General features: G+C 41.7%; 1 protein-coding gene across 39 annotated transcripts in view; it reads right to left on the reverse strand.

The window, feature by feature from the left end:
- Nucleotides 1-18,882, reverse strand: part of celf2 (cugbp, Elav-like family member 2) — a 490,833-nt gene that overhangs the window by 132,577 nt on the left and 339,374 nt on the right. For 10 of the 39 annotated variants that reach the window (XM_044185271.1, XM_044185270.1, XM_044185269.1 and 7 more), the window contains exon 1: nucleotides 1,627-2,011. The exons of 5 other annotated variants lie outside the window; for them this stretch is intronic. In XM_044185271.1, coding sequence (XP_044041206.1) covers nucleotides 1,627-1,913 — 287 coding nt within the window. In that variant the 5' untranslated portion in view covers nucleotides 1,914-2,011. Of the gene's footprint in view, nucleotides 1-1,626; nucleotides 2,028-14,987; nucleotides 15,746-18,882 lie in introns of those variants that run through there. 24 more of the 39 variants (XM_044185276.1, XM_044185275.1, XM_044185279.1 and 21 more) reach the window with 7 other exon arrangements.

Genomic DNA, 18,882 nt, shown 5'->3' on the forward strand with positions numbered 1-18,882 from the left:
AAGAATTTTTGAGTTTTTGAGTCTCTCCTAACCCATTAACAATCCCGTGACCCCTCATATTAAATTTGCAAACCCTTTGTGGGGTCCCAACCCCAGATCGGGGTTTCTTATAATAATCTTATAGTGGTTTATAGTAAAACTGTGGTACCATATGTCATTTTTTGACATGTATGATTTGTATGATAATAATATTTCTATCGTATTATTATAGTGAATCATGCATTCTCAGAGTGACTCACAGTATAGTTTGTAAATAGTTTCTTTATCCATTTAGGGTTATATTTACATGTTTCTATGCTGCAACTACAATATATACAGCATTTTACAGTTTATCTGTGTGAGAAAACTGTGTTTTGGTGGTGAGTCAACTCCACAGCATTAACGTAGAAACATGTTCATATCCAGCTGCTGCATGATTTGTTAAGTTATGTGATATTTGTACAGTATCCTAAAATGTCCTGCATGAGTCTACTATCTGTTTTTCGTAACACCTCCCTCCCACACACACACACACACACACACACACACACACAAACGTATTCACACTTCATTACATTTGTTCTATTCTTTTACATCATGAGTCACAAGAAGTTAAGTGCAGCATCCGAACATACACTGCAGACTGCACACAAAGAAAAAACCTTCATAACACGAATTCAGGAAGGAAGAACTACAGCACACTATACATTTTCTCTGCTGGAAAATAGAAGAACATAATCCATCAACAACTAGGCTTTGTGAGCTGAGGGGACATAAGTGGGACATGCACTGTGGAAAAAAACGCATGACCGTGATGTCGGGATGAAAACCTCCCTTTGTCCCTGCTCTATAGAAATTCCGGAGTTTAACTGAATTACAGCAAATCCAATTGATACACACGGGATTCCAGTCATCCATGCATTCCTGCATGTTCTCAAACAGCCTCTGTGTTGCTTCTCCTCTCCTATCCACAGTGGATTTTTCTGCAAATGCTTTCCGATGAGTTAAATCAGTCTCATGAGACTGAGATCACTCCTGTCTTCCTCCCTGCGCGGGGAGAATGGAGAGATCGACTCTGTGGTCTTTATGTGTCTCAGCATGGTGCGCTCCCAGAGCCGGCTGCACAGTCCCGAACCCACCGTTTCCAGCCCAGCAAGACCCAGAGAAATTATAATGGGCGGCTGCCGCAAATCAAAGCAACTTCCCCTCCTCTATTCCACGGAGCGAAATGGGAAGCCGTTGCTAAATGCTGTAATAAGAGTCGACCTGACGGGTTACAACAATTTGACGACATGCAGCAGATAATACAGCTTCATAAAGACAAGGTTTATTCACGGCGGTAGCATTAATTCCCCGTAATGGCGTTCATTCATCACCATCCTGTCGATAGCTGATAACAGCCCCGGGCGCTCCTGCGATCCCCGTGCAATTTATCGACGGATATTAATAACAACAAGCCATAACTAACACAATAACACAGAGATATAGTCACACCGGCTATGGCGTTAATTGTGACCCCGATTCCAGTCACATATCCAGCAGCGGAGCAACATTTCCACATCGGACAGCTGCTTTTCAGGACAGTAAAAATCACACAAAAAACAGAAATCACAAGCGAGAAAGAGAAAGAGATGGCAAATAACTCACATTCTGTCTCCGGGAACAAGCAGGCGGCTCTCCACCATCATATCGGGCAGAAAATCCAGATTGTAGGATGAAGTCATGTTGCCTGCCTGCCCTGTGTATTTGTGTGTGCTTACAGTATAGTGTGTGTGAGTGTGTGTGCGCCTCCGCCGCTGTGCGCCCTGCCTGATAAATAAAGGAGCGTCGCTCTCGCCCAAACTGCGCCTGGCCGCGGAGACGGAGAGGGACAGGTGCAAGAGCCGAGGCCTCCCCAAAGGCAGCGTAGCCAGCCGCACACACTCTGTCCGCATCCAGCAGTTGTCACATTCTTCTCCTCCACTCCCCCATTCGCGTTTTTCCTCCTGGTTTTCTTCCGCCGGTCCTGTCTGAAAATCCACTCTGCAACAGCGCAACTGACGGACTGTTGGAGAACCAGGTGCCGACTCGGGGAGGCGTGGCGCATAAACGCTGCAGCTGATCTTTAACTATTAGGTCTCCTCAGCCATAGTCTTTAAACAGTGCTCGCCTTTAACCATTAGGCATCATTGTGGGCACATACGTCTTCAATCTCCATATACTCTTTAAAATAGAAGGTGGCTTAAATCATTTATATTGCACCGTAAAAAACTAAATATTCATAATCAACATCCTTATTCAAGACACATCCTTTAACCACTGGCTATAATTAGCCATATCTAACTGACCACTAAATATCTTTTTTCATCAGACAATCATCTTCACCATATCTAACCAACTAAAATTAACCTCACCTTGCAGTTTTATCATTTATAAATATTATTTTGAAGGGGCTAATACCTGTCATTAACCCTTAACAATTATACAGTGTACCACAAAAGGACAATCTGTTACTCACAAATGTCCCTAAAAGTTGCTAAAACTGTAATGGCATACATAAGCAGCGACCAATGACTGGGAAGTAGGTACTGTTATTATTTAGTCCTTTTCAAATATACTTTTTGACATTGGTCTTATATTATTTGTTGGTAACCCATTGTTGTTGTTGTTGGTGGTGGTGGTTATCATGGAAAGGATTACTTTTGAAAAACAAATGTTTAAAATCTCAATCAGGTTTTCTGGTTATGTGAAGTTAAATAAAAACATTGCTATATACACAGTATAGGAGAGAATTTGGACCATGCCGTAACGTGAAATATATATTTTATGTACAAATAGATTTTTGGCATCTTTGCTTGATGTTGGTTCTTCATTAGGCCGCGTTCAGACAGACATTAGCACTGCGTGAAAAAACGCAGGCCCCTCATTTAATTCAATGTGGCCACTGTGTTGATGCAGCAGGGGTGCTGACACAGAGGGCTCTGCCAAAAAAAAAAAAAAAATGCAGGGTTGCCCGACAAAAAAATATGGTTAATCCATGGCTGAACATGTGAAATTGTGAAATCATCCGGCAATGCGCTGCGTTGGCCAGTCAAATATATGGGAGTGTGCACTCCTGGTAGATTACTTTGTAATGGGAATGCCGTAATTCCACTGTTTTTCTGGGGAAAGTGAACACCACTTAGATTATTTTCCGGAGTTCTAAAACTCTCTCTCATAGTATTGTTAACCACTGTGCAGTTTTAAATGTCTGATAAACCTTCAAACTCATCCATCATTACTCAAACTGGCCTTCCTGGATAGTATTTCATTATCTCACGGATACCTGAAGTAACTCTCCCACACCAATGCAGCCCCTTGTGGTTTTTTTAATGCAGGGCTGTTTTCGGCTTGACAGCCCTTTAAATACATTGCACAATCATGATTCAGAGCATATGAACTGCCGACTGTTAGAACAGAATATCACACATATTTCAGTGTGGTGACTTAATAAAAGAATGACCAGTTAGGTGATTTATAATCAGATGAGTTCACCAAATTTGGAGAGGTGCAATTGCGCATGGGGATAGCCTGGTAATTATGAACCAGACCATAATTTGCTGCAAATTTGCTGACTCTATTTTACGCTGCGTTAATTGTGTGGATCCAGTATGCCTTCCCGTGGAACCGGAGTGGGCTTGAATGCACCCCTGCGCAGCACGTCTACCAGGTTGCCCCACTTCCTCCCTCCTCCATGGGAGAAAAGAGGGGAGGCACTCCAGTAAAATAATGAGCCTCTCTTAGACTGAGAGAGGTGGCTCTCTGGGGGGAAGAAGATGAGTATCTGGGTCAATGGGGAAAAAAATGTGGTGAGTATGCACACATACAGCAGTGTAAGTGTATGGCGTGGGTGGGACTTGGCCCGTGGCTCTGCTCGCGGGTCAGCTTGCATATTTACTTGCAAGGACTGGGGTCAGAGTATGGATGGGAAAGGCTGATCCTACATCAGCGCCTCAGGGCTTGCAGTGTCCCAGAAGTGGGGATGATGTTGCATGTTTCACCGCACTCGATCCTTCACAGAACAGGAGTTGTACAGGACATTATTTAACCAACTGCTGCATCATAATCGGCTGCATTCCCATCACAGGCTTCCACGTTCAGGCCTGAACTGACGAACATGGCTGTTGTTTCAGATGACAGCTCATAACCCAAATCCAACATGTTTACAAACTGACAACAGCATCACACAAAGTAACAATAAAAAAAGGACATCACAATCATTTGTTTTCCTACTATTCCCCTGCTTGCTTCCAACAGATTTTGGATACGCCACCTTGTTTTTATAAACCGACTTCTTTCTCTAAATAGCACATCAGATATTTTATACTCCCTTTTCATGAACTGCGTCCTGCAAGTTAAAATTCTGTTCAAACAAAAGCATATTTCCCATTTACTCCTATGGAATCTAGGCATGCAGATAGTTTTGGTTTTATTTCCACATGAGGGTTTTGAGAAATCGGACTCCCCTCTGCCCCCACCCCGATGGAGATGAATGGAATTCAGTTTGTGGTGCCCAAAACATTGAAAAATGACATTAAAAAATTCAGCAGCCATTTCCTTTTAAAGAAACAGTGTCCCTGTTACTTTGGATAATCCACAGACCTCACAGTCAATAGTTTTCATTGAAACTACTTTATACTAAAGAAATAGTCCCTATGAAAACTGTTGACAATGTGTTCTTCTGAAACCTGGAAAAATAAAACCAAAACTATTTACATGGCTCGATACCACTGTATTTTTGTAATTCGGGTGAACTGACCTTTTAAGACTGACTCAGCCACGTTGGGACTTGTGTATCAGTGGGCGATTGCTGATTGATTGCCCATGCAAATAACAAATTACAATTTAAGCATTCAAACACAAACCTGGTCAAATTCATCCATATCATATCTTATTCTACACTGAAAACCAAGCTGAGAATGACACAGCTGACTATTATTACTACATGACAGACTTTAATGATAATAATCATTGAATAACACAGGTGATGATAGGAGTTATAGCGAGAAGCTGCATGTGTACGTGCCTCTTTGTTTGCCAAAGGCTTATGAACACCTGTCTGACCATGTGCACTGCTGCAGTGAAAATGCATCGGATTCAAAATGAGTAAATTGGAACGCATGTTCTCATGTACGTCTGGTAAAACAATCATGCAATCAAATCTCCTCATTTGCTTCGAATTCTAAACAAATCCTTTCCTCCTGTTCGCCAAACAAAATGCATCCATCCATTAATAAAACATGAGTTAATTTTCAATGTAGTCATGTGAAACCAACAGCTTATCAGAAAAAAAGTGACATTGTTTTAATATGCAATTTGTGTTGCAGCTGTTTAATATTGCATTTACTATGATGCATGTGTATGTTAGCAAGTGCGCAGCTATGTTTACACTACTGTAGTGGTTTTGCTCTGGATTTTCAAAAACATTCTGCACGTCCAGGAGAAAAAAGCTAAAGGAAACACTTCCATGCATTGGGCATAATTTGAATCACTATCATGACACTTTGGCATCAAAATCCCAATGCATTTTCTGAATTGTATATCTAATCTTTATAGAAATCCAGATGACTGAATCAATAATATTACTATTTATAAAAGAAACCTCTTCAAATGGCTGAAAAATATGACTTTACTTTCTTCCTATACTCCATAGAATTGTATCTAAAAAGCATCACACCGAATACCTGGCTTTAGGTAATGTTAATAGTGAGGTAAGTAAATCCTGACCTCATGCCCTCCATGTGAAAATGGACAACTACTGATTTTTTTTTAAAATTATTTGTTGATTATTTTTTGGTAACATCAGGCTTGCAGATTCTCCATAACAATATATTAACAACAAGCTTAAATTTAGCAGTTTCTTAGAAAAAAGAAATACAGAAGTACCTGCCATCATACCATTTTTGAAAGTTCTGAATGGCTAACAGTTAAACGTGTAAAACGTGTAAGGCAGCTACAATAATTAAAAGTCAGGCTTTGGTAAACTCTCACAAAAAAAACAAAAAAAACCCTCAGTTTCAGTGTAGAAGTCTGGCAGGTGGTGGGAACATAATGACACTTCTGCTCAGTCTCAAACCTTCAAATCTTGCTTCATTGCCAACTTTTCCTGAAGAGATTTCATGAAACTTGTATGCCTTTTTTGCATGCCACCACAAACCTCCACAATTGCGTCTTTGCGGCTTGCCAGAGGACCCGAAGCGTACCTTTCAAAAATGGAAACATCACCCGCTCCTCATTGGTGCTACCACAGAGCCAATCACTTGTTCTGTCACGAGCACCAAAACAAAGTGGCAATAAAGTAAGCCACCGTATTTTGAATACAAGACGACCGAAAAAGTACGGTAGGTAAAATAGAACAAGACATTTGCTGTATAGAAATGCCATTGGTGAAACTGTTAACAAAGTGACACTCAACCTTTTCATGGCTGCGTCCTTAGGACACCTTAAGAAATGCATCCTTGAGCCTGTGTTTCACTTAGTCCACTCACTTCAGTGAACATTTCATACATTGTGTTGTACCGTATTTTCTCCCTGTTGTTCTGCTCTTTTCCCACCCTCAGCAATCACCTCTCCTATCTCTCTTCACCCTAGGGCCCCATGTTCTCCCAGATCCTGCTCATGGCAAGGTCTGCCTCTGCCCTAGCTTGCTCTCCTACTTTTGTCTTTCTCGCCCATTCCCTGTGTCTAGTTATTTCTGTCTTCTCTCCGCCTTCATCTCTCACACCTCGGGCTGGGGGGGCTCAGCTGCCCGAACAATACAAATCGATCACTTAGAAAGGAGGAGAGGGGAGGGCAGAGGAGGAGGAGGAGAAGGAGGAGACAGGGTGGGGTGAGGAAAAAGAAAGAGACAAAGAGACAGGACCAAAAATAGGTGGTCTTACAAAGCAGAAAGAATCCTAAAGCAGCCACTATGTTATCTATCAGACTCTGTAAACTATCACCCAGGCTTCTCTATGCTTCCTGCTCGCAACCTTATCCAGAGCAGAGGATTGTGGGTAGCTGATGGCGCCGGCTTTTCACACGTGAATATTTAATGAAGGGCTCATGAATAATTCAGAAAAGCAAGCAGCTGCGTTTGAGCCTAAGTGGACATGTGAGGAGCTAGAAACCAGACAGACCCTGACTGCTACCGTTCATGCCCACCGCTCAAAAACTCCGGGAAAACACATTTTGATCAGTGTATATTCTACACTATGTGTGTGTTTGCAGATGAATCACTTCCTAAATGAAAGGATGATAGAGGCGTCCCAATCTAGTTTAGTCTCTCCTCTACTTTCTTATTCTGTCAAGCACAGAACCCCAGACTGAAAACCAAACAGTGTATGGATACTCCCCTACATCTCTATCTAACACTCTCTCCATCACTCTTGCTGCCTCTCACTGATCAATCTTGAAATCTCATTGCCATATTTTCTCCAGCTCTCCTCCATTTTCATGCTTTCATCTGTCTCGTTCCCTCGCCTCCATCACTCACTCCATCTCTCCCTCTCTGTCAGTTTGTTATTGGTCCTTGTTGGACTCTGGTTAGGACACCGTGTTCAAGTTAACATGGATCCCAGCTCCACCTGTGGGGCTGCAGCCTCTAAATGTTCACTGACCTGTTTTGCACACAATCTGACACGACACGCAAACTCCAACACAATGTGGTTTGACTGATGTATCAGCTCAGTGCTTTTCATTTTGTATTAAATGTATTTTCATCATAACAAGAATACAATTCTGATTAAATATAATGCTGATTATCACCCACCAGCACTACATCTTTTAGCTAGGCATGCCATATATTATTTTGAAGATAAGTTAGGCTACTCAGAAATGCCATCATTGGACATATGAGTGGTACTATACATGTATGAGGACAATTCTTATGGGGAAAAAAAGGTTTCCTGCAACTTGAAATTAGTTTTTTTTGCATGTATGTCCAAAGATTTTCAACACACAGCAAATATCCATATGAAATAATAGAGGAAAGTGTCAGTGGTTCTGAGATATAAAAACCAAGATGATGAAACTTAATACTATGTCCTAATACTTTCAGAAATACTGATAGTGTAAAACCAAAAGTAACCTATTTTTGTGGATTTTCTTGTCACTACATTTTGTTATTTCCATTTGGGATGAATATGTATTGAGTTTTTCCACCAAGGTTCCCATCGGGTTTTTGGTGACGTTAACAAGAAGTATTGTGCATCTAACAGTTTTGCACTGTAAGCGTGAGTGTATAGACAACAATTAACTGGATTACTTTTGACACAAAAGTCGAAATCTGATGATAATGAGGTAAGATCTGGAGTTGTACGGCCCAACTTTTTATAAGTGGACTTATGGACATCAATCCAAGATGGAAATCCAAGTACATAAATATAAATAAGAGTATGTCCTGATCAATTTGGCATTAAGTGTATGATGTCTGTTTTAGAGTTATGACTCTAAGGAGGGGTGCGATTTTTGCCTGGTTGAAAGGGTTAAAAAATCCCATCCTATCCATCTGACCCTAATACACACACACACACACACACGTACATGTAGACATGCACGCGCGCGCGCACACACACACACACACCACACATGTAGACATGCTTGCACACGCACACACAATCTACGTTACAGGACATTCTGATCAAGTCCAACACTGTCGAACAAATACCTCCTGACCTGTTCATTGACCCTCACACACTAATGTCTGCACCGGTGGTCTCGACATGACTTAAAGTGCGGGTCTCTCTGTCTCTGTCTCTCTCACTCACACTCACACACACACACACATACACACACACACTTGATGTCCTCTGCCCCTTTAGAGGCCTCCTGGCTATACTGTGCTGCTGTCTACTAGTTTTAATGGTCTCTGCTAGACTGGACAACGCTCAGCTGCACTGAAGTAGAAACATATCACTGCTGTTGAGGGAAAACCTTGTATCTCCCAACTCTCAACAAGATGACTTTGCCTTGGCTTCGGTTCGAGCACCGTGTTCTTTTGGGTTCATCCTGTGGGATTTTTAAGGATCTAATAAAGCCAGGTTTTTTACAGCCCTATAGCGGGCTGTGGAAAGCTTTGAAGTAAGGTAAAGTTGCAGCTTTAACCTAAAGCTTTATTCTTTATTAATAAGTCTTTATTAACAGAAATAAGAAAAACATAATTGTTACCACTCCACGTGTGTTTGGTTCATGGTCATCAAAACTACAACAGCCTACAGTTATGAATTCTGACCTTCTGCTCAGGGTGGCACTATTGTACAAAATAATCACATCCAGTAAAGCTTTAATTTTGAAAGCCTTTTCTCACCCTTAAGTGAGACATGGTGTAGATCTGGTCTATGCCAGAATTAAATGCAGTAACCTCTTAAAGACATTTGGGGCCACTGATGTGCAAAAATGATAAAACAGACAGCCTAAACAGTTTGGCACGTTTTCTATTGACAAATGCTATAAAAACGGGGCGGTCTGTCCTCTCCATCTCGGAAAACCCACGTATCTCCAAAATGTCAACCTTTCATAAACTAAGAAAAGCAGCCTTGCTTTAAGCTTCAAGAGATTATCCTGTAGTCTTTGAAAGTGGGCAAACAAAATGGCAAAGCTGCCTCCGCCATATTTGGTGACATCATACCAAAGATTTTGAGGTTATTTGACCTATGTCAGCAAAAAGTCCCCAATTAGTGAAAGGTGCATTCGGCTGTCCCTGTCACTCTCCGTACTGTTAGCAAGTCAACCAGGGGTGCTACTGAGCTATCTAGCCCAGAGCCATACCCCCTGACACCCTACCCTCCACCCCACTTTGGTTGATTTTTAAATATGTGTGGGAGGACAGGCTGAAAAGGCAATGTTTCATTACTGTGTAGATGTTACGTTTAGTGTCAAACAAGAAAAACTGGGAACTGGACCCAGGCAGGCAGAGATGAACCAACCAGGAGAGCAGTCCGAACAGGCAGAAGATAGAAATCAATGAAAATGTCCAAGAAAACACGAGAAACAAAGGCCGGGCCGCTTCACACAAGCCACAACGATGATCTGACACAGAACAAAGGATGAACAAAGACTAAATACACTCAGGTAGGGGAGACAATGAGACACAGGTGGAATCAATGAAGGCAAGCAAACTAATCACAAGCAGGACGTAAAAGTACACAAGACACATGAGGGAGAACTCTTACCAAAATAAAACAGGAAGTAACAGATCACAAACCCAAAACCATGACATTACAGGTTTAATTAGCCGGAGTAATAGAAGAACAAAAATCCTTAATTGGAGATAAAGGCTTTAGCTGGACAGGGTGTAAAGAATACACTTGTATATTGCAGTCCAGACCAACAGTGGTATACGACATTAATGCAGTTCTACCAAATCGCACAGTAAACCCCCAAAGCTTCTCTAAGTTGTATACTGTGCAGTGATTTCTCCTCTCAATGCAAATGGAGGATGGAGGGATATTCTCATGCCACTCAAAACACTGTACGCTCCACCTGCAGTGCATCGAAGCGCGCTTCAACTGTAATTGGCCATCGCATCAGTGACAGAGAGAGGCCCTCCATTCATCACCCCCCTTCTCCATTCGTCTCTCTGCACCTCCGTCGCTAACTCCGACCAATCTCTCCCTCACTTTCCAATTTCTCCGCCTGCCTTTGGCCCACCCACCCCATCCTCCCCTCCCTCCTCCACCTCTGTCATCCTTCTCCTCCCTCCCTCTCTCCTCCTTTTCCTCATTAAAGTGGGACCCAGGCAGTAGCGGTCACTGCCTCTCATTTATTTTCATTTGAAACTGGTGCAGCTCCACTGATCCTCTGGGGCTGCAGGAGAGAGAGCAGGATGGTGTCATTCTGATAACAACTGACACACACATACGCACCCTCACACACACACACACACACACACACACACACACACACACAGATGTACTGTATGTGCACAAACTCACACACACCCTCGGAAAAATGGTACATGCTATACACCCACAATGGGAAGTAACCATTTGCAAATACACTCATGCACATTCAAACACACGCACACACACACACACTCACAAACACAAAGAGAGGTGTATACGCATCGGCCCGCAAATAGATGCACTTTCACACCCATTTCAATTCATTTCACGCACATATTCACACATTTCATGTACCTGTAAGCTCCCATGCACTGTTCCCTCCCTCCTCTTTCACATATGCACATTCTCCCTTCAAACCCCCTGCCCCACCCCCCTCCGCCTCCTCCTCTTGATTGTGTGATTGTGCGAAGGTGATGATAGCAGGGTGTGAATCAGGGGACGATAAACCTGCGCCTATTGTCACCTGGATGATTGCAAGTATCGATCTGCGCTTGGGCATGAGGTGCACGCGTGCATGCGCGAGTATTTGCCGGCGCCCCCTTGCACGCCCCCACTTCCTGTACGTGTGTGTCCATGCATTGTATTAGAATCGTGTCGAGAGTGGCCCTGCCTGAAACCCTTTGACTGAAAAGGTGCTCGGCAGATTAAATCATTGTAGCGGAGGCAAGGTGTGCTCCCTTCGCAGAGACTGCGACGGCTGGTTTAGCAGATTCAAGAAGGCTGGGAGGAGGATTGGTGGAGGCCGTTTTAACGCCCATTTTCCTGACCCATCTGGGGAAATGGTAGGGAGAGGCAGTGACTCTAAACCAATGGTTATAAGACCGATTTCCTCCACACCATTAGATAGGCACACTGTGTGGGGTGAGTGGGAGGGGACGCTTGGTTTAACTGCCAGCAAGAGAATGGACAGGAAAAGGGAAGTGGAGGGGTGGAGCAAAAGAAGACTAATATCAACTCACAGAAGCAAACTCTCATAGAAAAATGTGCTGATTATCTCAGCTGTCACCAAAATTCCTCAGACACATGTCCTTCCCTATTTCCACACATACAGCACAGTCTGTAAGTAAGACATTGACATATTTTTCTCTGTACTTCAGCACAGTCGATTTGAAGTGAAACAATAACTTTGAAGTTCCAACTTTAACAGAGTATTGCACTTTTAAAAAATTGGGGTAGCAGTGCCCAAGATATCCTGTCTTTTAGTCCCTAGTATGAGTCCTAGTTCCAAAAACACTGGATCCTGCACTTCCTTTGATGCAACATGATGGCTTCTTTTTGTTTGACCTTCCCTGCCTGGTAAACGCCATGTCTTTCAAATTCTGCACCCCTTGGTTTCTAATGCAAGCTTACAAATTGGCAGTCGCCAAGCCAAAGCCAAGATACTGCAATGAAGACACGTGAGCATTTTTCTTAGACTTGAGACAGCTCCCTTCAGAGCAACAAACAACATTATACAACTATTTTCACAGTCTGAGTAGTTCTCCAAGTGACTAGTAAACTGATCTTGTAAAATCAGTGTACTTTCCCATTTTGAAGGTGTTTGCTTTCAGTTTAGGAGGTGTAGCATTTTTTATACACTTCCCCACAATTTTAGGGGACAGTCATTTATTAAAACTAATGAAAATAAACTTTAAAAAGTCATCACATTAAATATTTGGTGTTAAATCCTTTTCAGAGTGAATGACATCAGCAGGGGATGCTCTACCAGGCCTGGACAGCTGCCATCTTTACTTTTCTTGTTTCACAGGACGTTTTGCCTCTAGTCTGGTCTTCAGCAGGTGAGTCACATGATCCTTGATTGGCTTGTCTGTTTATTTAGGATCTTTGCTGCTGCACTGTCCTAAAACTGGGTGACTGTATAAAAAGTGCTACGAGGCCTACACTGTTCACCCACTATGGATGTGAACACCCTCAAATTGAAGCTGAAAGTCAGCATTTTAACCTCATAGTCATTGTTTCATTTCATATCCAGTGTGCTGGAGTGCAGACCCAGAACAATGGAAATGTCCTTAATCTTTCTGACTGCACAATGCATTATTTATTTCTGCTGTGTTGAGGCATTCTCCTCTGATGTACACTGCTACCTCAACCCAACCACAGTCACTCTACCGTCCTGCACATGGGCTAAACCTCTGGAAAATTTCCCCCGTGTTTCTCGCTTGGAGCAACCGCTTGATGCAGAAACCGTTCAAAGTCATATTTTTCATCGGAAAATTGCAAATGAAGTGCATGCCTCAAAAGCGGTTTCATTTGTCACCCAATGAAGCATTCACCAAATCAGTCAGTAAATTATGGTGCAATAAATTACTACCTGCAAACATCAATGAAATATGTTCACTCATTGCAAAACAAGTCAACCTCAGCATGACTGTTTTTCATGATCAGGTGCGTGGCAGACGCTTGTCTCAATCTTTTATGCAACAGGAAAGGAGTTCAGACAAATTGTGACTGGTGGGGTATCAGTAATGGGCCCTTTAAAATAAAAATGAATAGTTTTCAAAAATATGAAATATAGTAGGGATTGAGAGGAAAAGTTGGGTATCTCTATTGTTTGGCTGTCCAATTTTCAGAGCTACCTCCCCTCCCCACTGCTCTTTATCACCCCCCTTTTCTCCTACTGCTCCTCCTCCTTTTTCTCCTATATTTCCCCATTTCTCAACAGTTTCACACATACAGAACAAGAGCAGACATTTCTCCACCACCCTCTGCTCATCCATCATCCCCCCGTTTGTGTATAAAACATGTAAGAAATGAGACAGACCTGAATAAATGAAATTAATCACTAACAAACACAAATTCAGGCTCTGTTAATTGTCTTGAAAATGTCAAATCCTCCTTCGGTCGAGTGGATGCCTCTGGTCTTAATACGGACACACTTGCATCTATCTCTCTTTCGTCTTAAACAATCAATGCCATAAAACTTGTTAAAGTTAAAAGTTAAAAGAAAAGCGCATCCATATTTATAAATAAATAAGTGTAACACTAAAAATTAATCAATGGCAACAAAAGCAAACAACCCTAGAACTGTCATCAGATTCATATTTTGAACTGTTATCAATACACCGTAAAATGTGCCAAAAGTATTATATTGTAAATTCTGTTAGGAAATACCTGACATCACCTTGTATAAACAGAGCCCCGCCCTCGTCAAATAAGTGATGACAGGGAAAAAAATACGAATACATAAGTCTCATGTGAATTAACCAATATCTTTACAATTTGGCAGATAATAGTGTGCTTGTCAGCCTGTAGGACCCAATCACTTATAGTAAGATCGAAAAAATGTTGTTTTCAGATATCAGAATGTTATTAGTAGAAGCTTAAGAATCAACACTGACACAGGCATACTACAACTCTTGACAGCAAGGAAAAGAAAAATAATAAAAATGATACATATTCATGCATATGTGGGTGGAATAATACACAAATGTAAATTAGCTGAAGGGCAAATACAACAACTGTATGATAAATACAGTTTTTATACTGTATATAAATACAGTATATATATATAAAAAACTTTGTCCTTCCTTATATATATATATATATAAAAAACTTTGTCCTTCCTTATATATATATATATATATATATATATATATATATATATATATATATAAAAACTAAGATGTATCCATGATGTCAAAGGTGAATTCAGTCCAATTCTACTTCCTAATATTTCAGCTTTAACTGCTTGTCCTGGGCACAGTGCTTCTAACACAGCAGGAGGAGGATTGAATAGAGAGGAAGACAGTGAGACAGAGAGTGAGAACAAAAAAAAAGGAGAAGTACAAGCATTGATGTTACGCTTGACTGGGCAAACAGTTGCTAGAAAGCAGGGAGAAATCTCTCGCCATTGAACAACAACACTGAGACAGAGTGCCAGTAGGAAGCATTACAGTTAAACCTGTTAGGAGCAGCCATCCCAGATGTTAAATATCCTCTCAAATGAAGGAATAAGCCAGTACCTGCACTTTGTTAAGCCCCTCCTCCCTCCACATAAAAATGCTCACAAACCGTGTTGATACAAAACCAACCACGCAACAACGCCACACCTTAGCTGGAAGTGTAACAATCCCCGAGAGGGATGCACGGGAGCACAGCATCTGGGTCAGAAAAATGGGTGACCACGTGTGTGTGTGTGTGTGTGTGCGCGCACAGATGTGTGTGTACCTCAGCAGCTCATCAGTCCTCATGGATCCTGCGCTGGCGGCTGCAGGAGGGGGGCAGCACACGGCATCGACACACACTCTCCCCACAAAGCCCAGCTCGGACGAGTGCTCCAACATTACAAACAAACAAATGCACCTTATCAGGCTACAAGCTGCACTCTCTCTCTCTTTCTTCCGCTTCTTCTTTTGTCTCTTTCTTCCTCTTTTGTTCTTTTTTCTTTATTTTTACTGCTTGTCGTTTCCAACAAGCTGCCTCTCTTTGCTTCTCTGTCTCTCGCCTTGTTCCTCTCAGCCTCTTCCGTTGTTCCCTTTTCTCTCACGCAGAAACGAGCCCCCCCCCCCCTCTCTGGTAGAGCAGCAGAGCAGTGGAGACCCCGCTGGCTGAAGTAATCCCCTGTGACAGCTCAGCTCATGTTGTTATGTTGTGGGCCTATTTGAGTCTAATACTACAGCTCTGGAACAGACTAGCCCCAGTCCAGCTCTGGACTGCCTGCATGGCTGCTGGGCCTGGCCCAGTCTGGCACAGCGCCATGCCAATGATGCCCACTATTCACATTTACTGCACATCATTTCTGTGTTTTTAGCACAACAGGGCCCCGACTTTACATGTACAGCCGGAGACAGAGTGGAAAATAAACCGACCTCATCTCGGCTTTGCCATCTTTTCATGAAGTTTTTATGAGGTAAATAAATCGTGTACATCATAGTTAAGTTGTATTGAACTGATGGAAAGAGACCAAGTTCAACATCAAGTCAAGCGTGCACTGAATTTTTGCAGCATTATTAAGAGAGTGTATAAATAACCACAAAACAAGATATTAGTATATAACAAAGATATGCAATATCTCCAATCCCTGGCATTATTCCTAGGCCCCTGACCAGTTCTGAGTCTCACAAAAAATATATTTGATTTGTGCTTAGAATCTGATGAAATCAGATTAAACCAATTAGACGTGGTAACGGCTGGGCCAGGGCATGTATTCTCCAGAGAAAAGGCTGTCATGGGGAAAGAAAAGCATAAATGTATGTTTTCTGGAAAACAGGGGCGCTGCTAGACATTTTACAAGTTTATAAAGGTAAAAAAATACAACAACAATAAAATCTATTCACTTTCCCCCAGTACATGAATAATAAACATTTAAATAAAATAAAAAATCTATTAACATAATAATAAAAATTAGAAAAGATAAAGAGTTCAAATGGTAAAAAATAAATAAATCAATACAATAAAAAATCTATAATAATAAATATTGAAAAATAATTGAAAAAAAAGATAAAATTTTGAGTTGAGTTGTTTTGTTGAGTTTCCCACCCTTTTAGTGCCCAGCCAATTAAATATATATTTTATTTATGCTCATGCATTTTGATGAACACCAACAGTATGACTGATTGATACTTTTTATTTACAGCTGCATCAAAGCTGTACAGCCTTGATGCTATAACATTACCAAGCCTTCCCCTCCTCAGATGTCCCATTCTGTTTCGGCCGGGCCAGTCTCGTCTCCAGAGAGACGGCCCTGTCCAGCAGATCATGCCCAGGAAGAGGCAGCCCAGACAGGCATGTCTCAGTGAGTAGCCCTCCCGAAGGAGGCGCTGCCAGATCCTGCTCCATATACCTGGCACATCACGGCATCTCCTCCCCATAGGAGGCTGGGGCTGAAGACACAGGCAGGGAGCTGCTGATTAAAAATTCATCTCTCTGTTTATTATGATTTATGCATGTTTCACTGAGCCAGGAACGAAAAAGAGAGGAGAGGAGAACAGCTTCATTAGTGCATATTGTGTGTATGTGTGTAGGTACTACGTCTAGTCTATGCCTGTTTGTGTACTGTGTGTGTGTGTGTGTGTGTGTGTGTGTGTGTGGCTAGCTGGCAGGTGGGGGATAGTAAAAATTATGGATTGTACGTGAGGTTCATTAGAATGTTTGGCATACAGGGCAAAATTGTCTGTCTTCACAAAACACCTGCATTTCACTGAAAAACAACAACAATTGAAATCCTAAATTATCCGGCATGCACGGGCCATCGCCATTAAAATGCAGCAGACACTTTTGCTAACTTCTAACTTAATTACCCATTTCCGCCTCTGTTGTTTACCATTCAAATCGGATCGGCCTCTCATTGCACTCTGTCTCAGCCAGAACTGATGGCAGGCATGCATTGGTGACAAATATTGACACATGGCGAGTTAATCAACAAAAAGCGTGGTGAATAAGAGCACAAAACTGGCTACAGAGCTCACCAGCACTCTGATATAATGATCTCATGCATTTCCTCAATTCTAACAGATGCTGCAGCCACTGATCATATGTTGCTTACTCTTTATTACAGTGAAAGCTGAATGTAAAGAGCATAATAATATAGAGCATAAAAAGAGTGAATGGAGCGATGCTTTCAAATTAACATAAACAATTAAGTGTTTTTGAGGGCTGAAAATGACGATTGATGGTTTGTTATTTACAGTGACAATAGCTCATATTTCTGCAGACATTCACTCATTTAAGCTGCACTAGGCAGTATTTTTGCGTTAAAAAAAACACCTGTTTTATGAGCGCAAATTTCCTGGATGGGGCTGCAATAGTCCATAAGTTAAACCCTATTTTTCTAATTAAAATTCTTGTTCCAATTACATAATCAACTGTGCTGCATTGCTCCACCCACAGGAAGTGAAAAAATACAAATTGAGAAGAAAAACCACAATGTCTGCAGCTTTTCCATCTCTTTCACAGACTCACCAACGTTAAGGGCAACACACATTTTTGGTGCACGGCATGCATCAAATTACCCTGGCCTTTTGTGCTCTATGCAAGCCCACAATCCCCTGGTGTTGGGCAAAGCAACAACAGGGGTTGACGCCATGTCAGGCTACACCACTGACCTATTTCCCAACGTTGAAACATGATTGTCTTGTGAGTAATTCCACGACATGACACTGCAGAAAAGCATAAATTGTGTCATTGTCGCTCCTCGAATTGGCTTATACCATCTAATGTACCTTGACTACTTCTTCTGTCTGTATAGCATGTCCAGTGTGTCGTATGACATGATGCTAAGTGACACAGCCTCTGTGTTTTGCCCTTTAGACCTTTCGCTTCTTTGTGTAATCTTTGGAATCACCCGTCAGATGGGGCAGTAAACATGAGCAAGTTGCGTGCAGCTTCCTGACATCATCATCAGCCATGATTTCTGAATGTTGACATGTGAAGCCACAAACACGGACAGTTGCTCCTGTACTAAACTTGGAATAATGAGAATACATATTTAGTCCGTTCAGGTAAAATACTTCTCTTGGTCAACTTGTGAAGTCTTTATTTAATTTGAGAGGCATGAGGGAGAGCGCACAGTTGAAGCACCACAAATAACAATCACTCCATACAGAGTGAGTCATAGAAAAATTAGAGAAATCCCGCAGATAGAAAGGAAAGAAAGAGCAGGGGGAGTTATTAGATAATTAGAATATTTATAATTATAATTAGAATAAGTTCTCTTTTAAATCAAACATCTCTTTCCACAGGAGTGGAAAGTTTTGTAACAGTTTTTGACTCAAACGTTGCTTAACCACATAATGTGATATGCTAATTCAGTACACCTTAAGAAGCAATTCGCTCTGAAAATAAAAAACTTTGTTATCGCAATTTTCCCTGGAAACACATGGAGTCTGACTAATAACTGGAAAACACGTCACGTCAGTAGAATCCTATGTAATGAAACATAGTTTGCAAGTAGGCTGACCTTTAGTAACGATCTAGCAACAGAGAGGATTTCTAGTCCCTGTTGAGTTAGCCAGCCAACTTGAGCTAATACTTTCTAGAGATCGTGGGATTTCCCAAACTGAATAAATACCACACATCTAAACACAAAACTGCCTTGCTAGCTCAATCTTGTTGTAACTAACAT

The sequence above is a fragment of the Siniperca chuatsi genome, linkage group LG23, assembly GCF_020085105.1.
Source record: "Siniperca chuatsi isolate FFG_IHB_CAS linkage group LG23, ASM2008510v1, whole genome shotgun sequence".
NCBI lineage: Eukaryota > Metazoa > Chordata > Actinopteri > Centrarchiformes > Sinipercidae > Siniperca > Siniperca chuatsi.